General features: G+C 37.5%; 1 protein-coding gene across 1 annotated transcript in view; it reads left to right on the top strand.

The window, feature by feature from the left end:
- Positions 1–12,767, top strand: part of PTPN12 (protein tyrosine phosphatase non-receptor type 12) — an 81,404-nt gene that overhangs the window by 50,632 nt on the left and 18,005 nt on the right. Inside the window, exon 12 of the mRNA XM_075775239.1 lies at positions 10,345–10,430. Coding sequence (XP_075631354.1) covers positions 10,345–10,430 — 86 coding nt within the window. The remainder of the gene's footprint in view (positions 1–10,344; positions 10,431–12,767) is intronic.

Raw genomic sequence — 12,767 nt, 5'->3', positions numbered from 1 at the left:
GATATATTGGCAGCAAATGAAATTTTGTCTAAGCTTGACTTTCTGTAAATTACGTGTGAAACCTATGATAAAGAGCAAGTTAAAAACTCCAGCCTACATACACATATATTTCTATAGAAATAAAAATAAAGAAATGCACATGTGTGTGTATGTATATGTATTAATTCTGTCTGATCTATGTTTGACTTAAATTCTTGAAAGAGAAGAACTTCATCGAAGTTTTCTTTTCTTCCTTCCCCCAGTGTGGTGTTGGGCCCCGTTTTAAACTAGTAGATAAGCATTGATCTGACTCTTCAATTGAGACTTAGATATTACGTGCTGTTGTGTCTCAGTCTTGGCCCAACACAGCCTTGATGTAGCTGAGCAGGACTGACAATGAATGATCTCATTAAGTTCTCGTATTGTGTTGAAGTACTATTTGCACTGGAACAGATTGGGGGAAAGAAAAATAACTTAAAATTGCCTTTGTCTGGAAGCTTCATACTCTACCCTTTTACCAAAGGGAAAAAAAAACCCTTGGAAAAATACTGTTCATTGGTAATCATGGTATTTGAAGATTTTTCCATCTTTCTGTCATTCCACTTTAAATTTCATGTCCCCTAGGTTTTTTCCCTTTTTTATGTTCAGATATGTTTTCTTGGCTACTGCTGGGCACTATGTGGAAAATGGCTTTTTGGATCAATTATTCTTTCTCTCCCCCACAGTCCAGAACTGGACTATCCTTGGACTGTGTTTTGTTTATTCGATAACTTTATCTGTCCTTTCAGTACCTAATCAGTGTAGGCTCTATAGCTCCCTAGAGGGAGTATGAGTAGTATCTTCAGGACCCTTTGAAATATCTGGAAGCAGTTTTAAATCTGCCTTATTAATAGGCATCTGTTTAATTTTAGGGGTTTAGCTGTTCTATATTGTGCTTTCTGAGAAGTCTAAAATGTTCTTCATTCTTGGAAAGAAGGCATATACCCTTCTGTTAACTCCTAAGAATTTGTATCAGTTCATGGAATAGTTCTGAGGTCTTTAGTCATGACAAGAAACCTCTGAGGAACTAAATGAAGTATGGATGGAGCATAATTTATTATAGATTTGATATTCAGCCGAGCTGGTCTGTGGATTTTCATTTCATTTCTGAGGAATGAGCATGATAGAGTTCTGAATGTGCAGATTTATTAGCTTTGTACAGGTGTGATTCTTAATTACTGGAGTTCTGGTCATAAAATAACAGGCAGATCAGTCTACTGTACCTTCTGGCTATTGGACTTTGATCTGACCTGTGTCTACACTCTTACGTAGAATCAAAAATGTCTCTCTTATTTACATGTATTCCAGAACATCTGGATAAGGAGGTGACACAGTCTGTATCAGTCTGCTGATACTATGTCTGTAAGCAAGGCAAGTGCTGTCTGTGAAGAACTGTACATCTTAGAGATTTGAGTGACTGAGTAATAAAACAAACAACTAGATTATGGATAGGTAGTATGCATGGAGGGTGAGACAGGGAGAAATCCCAGCTCTGAATATGCAGCGATGGAGTGTGAGTTATGAGTGTTGAATTTTGCTTTGAAATCATCTTGGTTATAACCAATAAGTTGTAAAGGAAATGGAATTATAGCAATTATTTTTAAATTATTAAGACCAGAGAATGTAATGTCATTGTGTGGATACCTTGCAACTTGAATACTGTCTGCAGGTCTGGTCTGCTTATCTCAAAAGCATATTACAGAATTCGAGCATTAAAAGTTTGGACAAGGATCAAAGGTGTCAGACGTCTCCCATCTGAAGAACAGCCAGATTGAGCTGAAAAGAAATGGCTTAAGTTAGATATGATAGAGGCTAAGTAACAGTGAAAAGCTGATTTCTATTAACCTTTTCTAAAGGGTTTCAATGAAACCTGGCAGACTTGATATAAAAGGAAATAGTTCTTCATTCAGCATGAAGCTGCAGAGGTCCTTGCAGCTGAAAGCCTGTAGCTTTGAGGTGAATATCTCATCATTTTGGAATCTTCTTCCGTGAATTTGCCCAACCTCTGACCTAGGAAATTCCAGATTTGCAAATCGTTGGAGAATATCCTAGAGAAGGATCCCTGTATGTCTGCTCTGTCCTTATTCTTCCCTGCACGTTTCCTTTTGTTCACTGCTGGAAGCAGGGTAAACCCAATCTTTCAGTCTGACTAGGTACAGCCTTTTTTGCATTGGGAAATGATGCTTCTTCATATTGTAGCTCGAATGTTTCTGTAGGAGGGTTGAGGAAAAAAGTCTCATAGGTAGAATTCCTGTGTCTAAAAATTTGGCACTTAAAACCAAATTTGCTACTATTCATTTTTTAGTTAGGAAATTTGCCTTCAGGGAATCAACTGGTGTAGGCTTGGCTTCTGTTTTGGTTATGTGAGGTAGAAGACTACCTTATAAATCCAGTTAAGTATCTGCTTGTAGCTTTAACCTGATTCTCAAAACTTTGAGCCTCACTTGAGACAGCATTTTTGCTATTCTGACAAAGCTCCCTTTTTTCCTCAGTGGGTGTTATGTAGCATCTGTTGTATATAAGATCTGGTTTTCCCCAGAAATGTTGCAGTTCTTTTTAACTAAGATACATCCCAGAATGTTTGTTCGGTTTTTAAAAGGAAACAAACTCTGATGCAGAAAGTTTTCAAATAACATCATTGAATATAATGTAATATTCTGAGGTTCCTTCCCAGGTCTTACTCTGCCTACAGATGCTACAGCAACTGTGGAATTGTGAACATGTGAAGGGTTTTAATTACGTTTAGTGGAAACAACTCCAAATCAAAGAATGTGCCTACTTTGGATATATTACTGAGAGTTATATAGGAGATACTACTGAACTTTCATTTATTATATTTCGATAGTACTCTGAAGAGTTGGAGTACTCTGTAAGGTTGGTTTCACGGTTTTGTTGTCCAATTGTCGTTCTCATTTCAAGCAGCGTTTGAAATGAATTGAGTTACCTAAGCTTTGTAAGCAGCGTTTGCCAGTAACATCACAGTAAAAAGTTAATCTGATTGGCAACGAGTAGCAGTATTCATAGGGAAGTAGCTTAGACACCATCCTGAACGTGTGTTCCTGTGAACTTGCCAACATTGCCCTGCTGGAAACAATACTGTAAAAAGTCAACAAAAACCCCACGTGCAGTATTTGAGAATAGAATTACAATAGGGTTAGAATTTCTATTAGAATTTGATAGAAGGATTCAAAACCATGTAGAAAATGCACGTATGATATAGTATAATGTAGTGATTGTGTAAACTGTATGGTAAGAGTATACGTATTGTGAAAGTATAGAACTATAAATGTGCTTAAAATAATATTAATTATGTAAATGAAATTATATGAAGAAAAGCTTTCTTCAGGTACCAGGTAAAGTACTTTCAACAGTCCCCACAGTAGCCAAATTTCAGGCAAATCTGAAATTGCTGCTCAGATGCGGGTTTTTTCCTGATAAGAAAAACCGCAGGTGCTAAGCTTGCTAATCAGAACTATTCCCCCCCCACCCCGTAGCAGGACTCTCTTAATTTATCGAACAATTAAATTGAAACTGAGTCTCAGACTTGGCCCCCTTCCCATTGAAACTCTTGATCATATTGTCATGTATTTGGAGTCATTAACTATGTGCTTCTTGCCATCATTGGTTTTGTCAGAACTGCTGGGAAAATATTACATTTGGTTTTCTGTTTGGAAGCTTTGAAACGTATGTGAGCTTGGTTAGTCTTTATCATCTGATAAGATATCAGTCAGATTTGTATCAGTAGACTATTTTATGAGTTACTTGAGAGGTATCTCTGCGATCTGAAGTGAACCATGGTTGACTTGGAAAGTCTCAATCAGATGGAATTCCATCAAGTTGGATGTTCTGTATGTAGAAAAAGGAAGATTGATTGAAAGACAAACAATAAAAAGTTTACTATCTCTTTAAATATATTTCTTGTTGAATTTTGTTTCTTGACAGTAACAAGTATGTTACAGTACTGCAAGTCCTTGTTTTACCCTTATCCACTAATAGAGGCTTGTATTAATAAAAACTTTCTCCAAAATATGGCATTGCTAGTAGTCTCAAGCATCTCTTGCATTTCTTCCTGTAAAAGTGACAGAATTCTGTTGCTGTGGTTGATTCCACTTTTAGAAGCTGTGGAGGAATCGGCTGCTGTAAGAATGTTGATATTCAAAACCACATTAGTGGTTTGGAAAGTTTAAGTGAAAAGACTTTGCTGTGCAAATTCTCTTTGCTGTTTTGGAGCTTGGAAAGAGATTTTTGGCTGTTGTAGCGTTCTGAAGAATCACGTATGTCTTCAGAGACATTTATCTTGTTTGCCTATGCTTGGAAAGTTTTATTTAATCTGAGTCATTTGAATGTATCATTTCAGTCTGAAGTATTTCTTTTTATCTGCTGATGCTCTGTGGTTCCCATGCTGCTTTATGATAAGGGCAAAAGGAATGCCTCAATTCCTTTTAAGGGAATCCATGAGATTACTTCTGGAAGAGTCTTTGCAGTAAATTTGCTAGTACTTTACCAGTACAGAAAGCTTCTGAATGACATGAAATATTTCCATTGTGAGTTCCAAAAGAAAATTATGCATTGCAATTCCTGGGCAAAAGGTTTTGAATTGCAGGCAATGCCTGTGAAATCTCAGTCTAAAACTGTGATCCTCTAACTGCGCAGTTAGTGACAGCTTCTCTTGGTGATTCAGCTATTGGAGGAAGTAGGTGGGGGAAAAAAACCCCACCCTTGGGGGATGGTAGCACAATTTAGGTCACCTTAGCAAGCTGAATTCAGACACTGCCTCTGCCATGAGAATTCCTTCTTCCTCTGCATTACCACAGGAAGATGAGTTACTCTGTATTGTTGTAGACTAGATGTAATCTACGCTTCTAAGTATTTGGCTTTATGGTCTTTTCATTTGTTAATGTAGTCTTTCATAGATAGATATACACACATTTCATATCTATAAACATAATTTAACAGAATTCCTAGAAATTCCTAACTATGAGCATTTTCATTTGACTTGAGTAGCTGCTCCCCCAAATCAACGAGGACATTGGAACTCTTGAACTGTTCAGCAGTTGATGTATATAGAGGTAAAGGTTGGGGAAAGCTTCTGTTCTTTTGTTTACCCACATACTGTTAATGCTTCTGTTTTATCATGGTGAGAAGCCTGCCACAATAGGATGTGTATCTTCTATAAGAAAGCAGGGTGCTGCACTGAACACTTATTTGACTGAATTGCACATTAGTTAATTCATATTTTTTTTAAAAAATAGTTCTATATGATGACCCTTGTGAACTACATATGTTGTCCTGGTTTTTCTAAGCCGATACTTTCTAAAATTGTCTTGTGCCTGAGAATGCAACATCTATCTAGAGAAGCAAGAGAGTGACTGATGCCAATAAGCTGTGATTAGGAAGGCTGGAAGGCTTTTTCTTAATACTGCCATCTGCTCTTCTCGACGGATGATGTCATCCCTGTGAGATACCCTACATTTGCTTTTACAGTTGAGCTTCCTCTGTTCTACTCCATGCTAGTTGTTCTACATGGTTGCCAGTTCACTTATTTTGATATATGACAGAAGGGGAAATCTGTGAGTTGGGGTCACTTGAGGGTGCTCAAAATACCGGTTGTTCACTGTCTCTCGTGACATGGAACTGAGAGCAAGTAATGGACTTGCTCCAAGAGTTCAGCGAGGAGTATTTCCTCAGTTTAAAACAAGAAGGGATCCAGTAGTAACTGAGCACGATTACTTAAAAATGCTGTAGCAGCATGAAATTGATATGAGCACTGTTTTCGTTCCTGCATGGGTTAATGCATTTGGTTACTGCCTTAAACTGTTATCATCATTAACTTTTGAAGTAAAAATCCTTCACTTACTTGGGAATGAGTTGTTTAAAAGTAAATGAAGGCTTCACAGAAACATCAGTCCATTGAGCTAATTAAAGTAGTGAAGTACCTCTGTTTTGGTGACAATAATTCCTGTAACAGTCTTGCTCCGGATTTAATGTGACTAGAACAGAGTCAACTGATCCTGATTTTAACCTAATGCAGAAGTGAAAGCTTTTGAACACATATCTGCCTGAAGCCTTCCCAGTGTATGAAGCTGGGGTGACCACTGACTTCTCTTCTGGGGTTGAATTTAAAAATACCATTTTGCCTGTGTATGTTTGGGGGTTTTGGTTGGGTGTTTTAATTTTTTTTTAAGGAATTGGTTTTGTAAACTCTCTGTGGTTGTGTATGTGTTTCAGATATTTGAGTTTATATGTATTTTTGCAAGGTATAGCCATACGTTTTATGACTAGTATCAAAAATGGCAGTCCCTCTTCAGCCTGTCTCAACTAGAAACAGTTTCTTACTGTATACGTAGAGTTTAAAAAAACTTTGGCATATGTTAGCTTCTTTAATAGACATTTTCTTCCGCATGGGAGAAAAGTGTATCTCAGGAAACATTCTGTTCACAAGCACGTCACTTTGCAAACATAGAAGGACAGGGATGCAGCTGCTGGTTTGTCTTCTGGACAAGTTGGTATGCCCGTTGGCTGTGATGAAGACTCTTTCCCTTGCCAGTACCTTTTAGAAAACTGAGCACGTAAATAAGAAATCTGTTCCTCAAAACTTCTATGCTGGCAGTACCGAACTGGAATGCTTTTCTGATCTGTTGTAGGATGGAGAAGTTGGTGGTAAGGGGGAGGAACTCTTCCCGTGGAGTCTGCCTCACTCTTATATCTCTCTGCCTTATGAAACGTGGATGTGCTGTGGTGCTGAAACAGGCAAACAGCCTGCTCTGTTCTCAGGATGCAGTCACAGTACTCTCTAACACTAGTTGCTAGTACTCATGATTAAGGCCAGCCTTTTTAGTACAATATCAATGCATTTAGGGCTACCCATGGTAAGGACTACCTATGGGAGAGACTCAGGGTTTACTTTGCACAACTGAGGGAAGGCGGGAGGAACATGACAACCATTTAGCAGAAAATGGAGTTTCTGCTGTTGGATACGCTGAACCTCAGCATCTTTGGCACCAACCTTCAGAATGGTTCTCCGCCTGAATGAGGGCAATAAAATTAATTTTCATGTATGTGAAGGGCAAGACGGTCTGTACAGTCACCCATTACCTGATGTCAAAAAAACAGGAAATTGCTTTTCTGCATATTTTAGAGGAGGTTTGTTAGAGGGGTTGGATGTCCATGTCCCATGGTAATGTTTCATTCCATCAATGACCATAAAAAAAAATATGAGGGTTTGTTGTTTTTTTAAAAAAATTAGCATGTCTGCAATAGTTTGCAGCTAGATTTTAAAAGTTCTTTGAGCCCTTAATGTTTTTGGGTAAGTCGTGGAAAAGTGACAAAGGACTTAAAAGGGTAACTTTGTTCCTAGATAAAATAACAAGATCCTGCATTCAGTTTACAGATCAAGCCTAGTATTTGTAATACTTTTTTTTTTAATGTCTCATTAGCCATTTTTGTCATTCTACTCTTTCGGACAGTAACTTTTTGAACACTTATGTCTTGATGACAGCACTTTTCTCCGAGAATGATTGTTAAGGTAGTGCTGATGCAATAAATCTCTGAAGGTGCTTGACTTGCAGCCAGTGTTTTTTATTAAAAAGCTAGAATGATACAAAACCCAGTACATGAAATGTTTTATAAACCTAGTTCGCAGCAGAGCTGCAGAAAGAGAGAGGTGATTCTGCCCCACTGCTTTGCTCTCATGATATCCCCCCTGCAGTACTGCATCCAGCTCTGGGGTCCCCAGCACAGGAAAGACACGGACCTGTTGGAGGGAGTCCAGAGGAGGGCCACAAAGATGATGAGAGGGATGAACACCTCTCCGATGAGGAAAGTCTGAGAGAGTTGGGGTTGTTCAGCCTGGAGAAGGCTTTGGGGAGACATTATTGTGTCTTTTCAATACTTAAAGGGGGCTTATAAGAAAGATGAGGACAGACTTTTTAGTAGGGCCTGTTGTGATACACTGAGGGGTGATGGTTTTAAACTAAAAGAGGGTAGATTCAGACTAGATGAAAGGAAGAAATTTTTTTACAATGAGGGTGATGAAACACTGGAACAGGTTGCCCAGAGGGGCAGGTAGATGCCCCATCCCTGGAAGCATTCAAGGTGAGGTTGGACAGGGCTCTGAGCAACCTGATGTAGTTGAAGATGTCCCTGCTCATTGCAGGGGAGGTGGGACTAAATGACCTTTAAAGGTCCCTTCCAACCCAAACTATTCTGTGAGTCTATGAACACCAACCAACCTTGGCTGACTGCAGTGGGAGCTTCAGTTGTGGTCATCTAAATGCAAAGTGGTTTTTATCTGCTAATTGAATCTCACTAGAAAAAACAACTTTATAGTTACAGCCAGTGGTCAGCAGGACAATGAACTCCCTGTGTAGTTTGTCTGAAAGGGCTAGCACAAGCCATCAGTATAGGAACAATAGGGTATTTCTGATGGAGTACTTTTGGAATATTGTATTGGACAGCTAGTTAATGGGGGGGTTAGGAAGAACAATAAGAAAGATTAAAAGACTTAATTTTTTTCTTCACAGGAAAAGTTTCACTTAACACTGAGGAGTAGAATTTTGTAATAGATTCTTCGTGCTAGCAGACAGTGATATGATAACTGTTTTAAACCTAGTAATGGAAATTAAAAACATGTAATTAATGAATGTAAATTTAAGTGAGGGTAGTTAGCTGTTGAGATAACTTATGTATTGCTTATCTTACAAAGCTGAAAATGCTTACCAAATTCAAGTGCAACTATTATATTTGAAGCAGAAATTAACAGGGAATTCCCTTTTGTTTTTTAAAACCAGAGAAGGTCCGTCTCTGTCACCCAATCTGAACAGGTAGGCTGGCAGGTGGTAGGCCCTGTTGCATGAACCTGGTGTTGTGCTTTGAAGTATATTACACAGATTTGAGATGTTTGTAGTTCTTTTTTTTAAATTGTTTTTCAAAAGAAAACTCCTGCAAGAAAAGCCTTTAGTTAAAATATGTATTAAACTCAAGACAACACTCAGGTCCTCCTTGGTTTTGTTGGGTCTTTGGCTGTGGCATGTGTATGGAAATGGGTATATCAGCTTTAGGCTCTTGCATGTTCTGTTTTCATTTGTTTACATATGCATTTGTAGATGTTTGTACTGAGTCTAGCTGGATTGGAGTTAATATTCTTCATAGCCACTCTGGGGTGCTGTGTTTTAGATTTGCGACCAAAACAACGCTGATGACACACTAATGTTCCAGCTATTGCTGAACAATGTTTGCACAGTGTTTCTTACTCTGCCTTCCCAGTGAATAGACTGGGGGTGCGCAGGAGATTGGGAGAGGACATGACCAGGCAGATGACCTGAACTAACCAAAGAGATATTCCATAACACCATATAACATCATGCTCAGCCATAAAGAGGGAAAAGAGTGGGCTTCAGTGAGGTTAGGCATCTTTTGCTCAGGACCTGGCTGGGCGTAGGTCTACCTGTGGGAGGTGGTGAACGATTGCTTTTGCATCACTGGTTGTGTGTGTGCTCTTTCTCTCTTCTCCCACTTTGCTGATTAAACAATTTTATCTTGCCCCCCAAGTTTTCTTGCTTTCATTCTTCCTTTCTTCTGCCTCCATCTGGGATGGGGAAGGGGAAGAAGTGAGCAAGTGGCTTTTGTGGTGCTTATCTGCCTACCAGGGTTAGCCCACAACAATAGTTTATATGTGTATACATATAGATGTGTATGGATACATATATTAATAAACATATACACATATGAAATGTATCTTTTATATTTATAGTACTCCTAAAATGAAATTAAATAAAAATCTTCATGCTTTGCTGAGTAAGTTAAACTTCATTGCATGCAAATAGAAGATGATTTGAAAATGTTTTAGAACAATGCATTAAATCTTGTCCACTTGTCAAATTACAGTAGCTGAAATTCTCCTTTTCCTGCTGCACTGTAGATTAGTCTTATCTTCAATGGACTGATTGTGCAAGTGAAAATAATTAGACTGACTGGAAAAAGAATGACTTCAGTAGGAATAATTTGGAGGGCATAAGGGAGCTTGCTCACTACTAACCCGAAAAAATAGCTTTTGAGAGTTCTCTCTAGTGGATTATACAATTACATGTGAAACAATGTTTTAATCAGAAAAAATTGAAGTTGGATGCACAAAATATAAAATAATAGTGTGAATTTAGAGTAGAATTTAATCTGTATGTAACTTTAAGTGTTCTCTATGATAGACAAAAATATGTAATATTGTCATACATTATTTTCAAGTATCATTATAGATCTTTCGACCTTACAGATTAAGTATTGTATGTATCAGCTTTACAGCTATGAATGAAAACTTTTTCTTTTAATCAGGATGAAAATAATACAGAGAATGCTGTCAGTTCTTCAGATGCTGAGAAACAGGATTCTCCTCCACCAAAGCCTCCACGGACCCGCAGGTAGTTAACTATGTTAATATACTATTTTAAGCTGACAGATTGACATGCTTCATGTTTAAAAAGTAGAAGAAAACTACTGATGCTATAAAGACTTTTAAGATGCAATTTTTTCTGTTAATAAAGAGCAACATACATAATACAAATAGAAGACTTGTAATTGACTCTGTAAATATAAGCTTTAATATCTTTGCAAAGTATGTATTTGAATATACCAATCTTGCAATGACTACATGTGAGTAGACAAGCATACCCCTTTGGTAGTAAGACACATTAGGTCTACTTGTGCTCTAATTCTGCTAGTTGATAGTAGCAAAACATACTTCAAAATAGGCACAAATAATGACTGAACTCTCATTTTTGGATGCAATAATACCCATTTATTCAAGCAAATGTTACCTCACAGACAAGTACTGCTACTGACTAGAGTATGCCAACAAAATGCTTTTTTTTTTTTTTGAGAGGAAAAATTGGTCTTATCAATCCTTCATTCAACAGAGGAAAAAGAAAATCCTCTCTAGCTCTTAAAATACATAGGCGTGACTTTAAGGAAGCCAAAAATAAATCTGAACTACCAAATCTGTCTGCCTAAAATGGGTACCCAATCTGCATGTTAGCTGAAGGAGCAATTCTCCTGAAGTACCTAAGTTCCCTAGCTAGTTTCTGGAAGGCTTATAGGGCCTTTGCCAGGTGATTGTGCCTGTGCTACATTGCATGTAGTTCGACATTCAAGGTAAACACTTGGCTTTCCTAAAGTTGTAGAATGATGTAAGAAACCACCAGCCAGTTAATATTTTTGCATAACTTTTAGTCATATAAGGAAAGTCGTTTTACTGCTTTAAAATATAAACGAACTGGAGAAGTGCAAGGTCAGGTTGGTAGTGGGAATTCCTATTCATTTGAAACTTTAATGGTTAAAGGTAGATGAGCATTAATCCCTTGTTTCCATTACTGCATTTGGCAGGGTACAAATGATGTGGTAAAGTGAGACTGTTTTTGATGGACTAGTAAGATGAGAGCAGTTATTAAACAGTACAATGAATTTTAAATCCTAAAATATTCTAGATTTGGTAAAGGAGGAAGTTTAAATATGTGCGTATGTATATAGAAAATGTAATTGGACGTAGAAAGCTGTTTGAAAATTGGTGACTCCAAATGGGTAGCAGTATGTATATTCAATATTGCAACATCATCTTCTTATCACAGGAAAAAAACATAGTTTAAAACTGGGCATGGAAGTGTTTCACTTTGCTGTCAGCTAGTCATTTGGGCCAGACCTGGAATATTGCATGCGATTCTAATGCCCATTCTAATGAGGATATCAGTCCTCAGGATATTAAAACTTAGTCAGTGAACTTAGATATGATTTCTGTCCGATAGGTAATTTCCTTATGAGTGTTCCTTGAAATAATCTTTAAGTGTACCTAGGTTTTTATCACTTTTATATATTCATGTAATAATCATAGATGCATAATTCATGTTTTAGCACACATCTGTTCTGTCTTATCTGTGTTGCGTTGTTCTTTCCTTGCTGTGTTATTACATGAAAATCTTTTAATTTCTCTTATAAAACTTTGTCTTCTTTGGGCCTGCTTCCATAAACTCATACTTCCCATCTACCAGCACTGGCAGGAAGATTGGTTTCTTAGAGGTGAATAAATGGAAGTTTTTAGCAAAGCTGTTGTCTTTTTCAAATGGAGATTATTTTTGAAAAAACAATTAATTACATCCCTCATGGAAGATGCTTCTGAGGAAAGACTTTACTTGGTATTAGTCACATCTATTCAGAATACCCACTAATGAGCCTGGTTTTTTCTTGATATAGGAGGTAATTTTACAAATCCACAGCCTGATTCAGTCAAGACTTGGAGCCAGGTTTTGTGGATGTTCTGGCATAGGTTGACGTCCTTTTCCTGGGGACGATGGGAGAGCAGAATCTGTGAAAGATTCTAATTTAATTGCTGTATGGAGAAGGAAACTGTTAAACATGATATATCTCCTTTATTGCATCTGTAGCTTGTTTTTTTCCCCAAACCATTCTCTTACCACTTTTTTTTTCCAAGTCCCTTCTATTCTTTTTCTCTACTAAAAATATCTTGGTACAACTATTTTAAGTATTTGTCTACATCTTTTCTTTAGTGAATGTTTTCAAGTGGTGTCTAAGAGTCATTGCCCTTACAGATAAGTTCACATTCAATAGGTACTCTAAAATAATCAAGTTTAACCCACATTTTTGGTTTGAATTAGAATTTTCTCTGGGAACTTCCTTAAAGTATTTTGTTCAGTAACATTTTTAGGTTGTCAGCCAAATGTGTACTTGAGTTATACATGCACTGTCTC

The sequence above is a fragment of the Balearica regulorum genome, chromosome 1 (assembly GCF_011004875.1).
Source record: "Balearica regulorum gibbericeps isolate bBalReg1 chromosome 1, bBalReg1.pri, whole genome shotgun sequence".
NCBI lineage: Eukaryota > Metazoa > Chordata > Aves > Gruiformes > Gruidae > Balearica > Balearica regulorum.
This window is presented reverse-complemented; position numbering and strand designations above follow the sequence as displayed.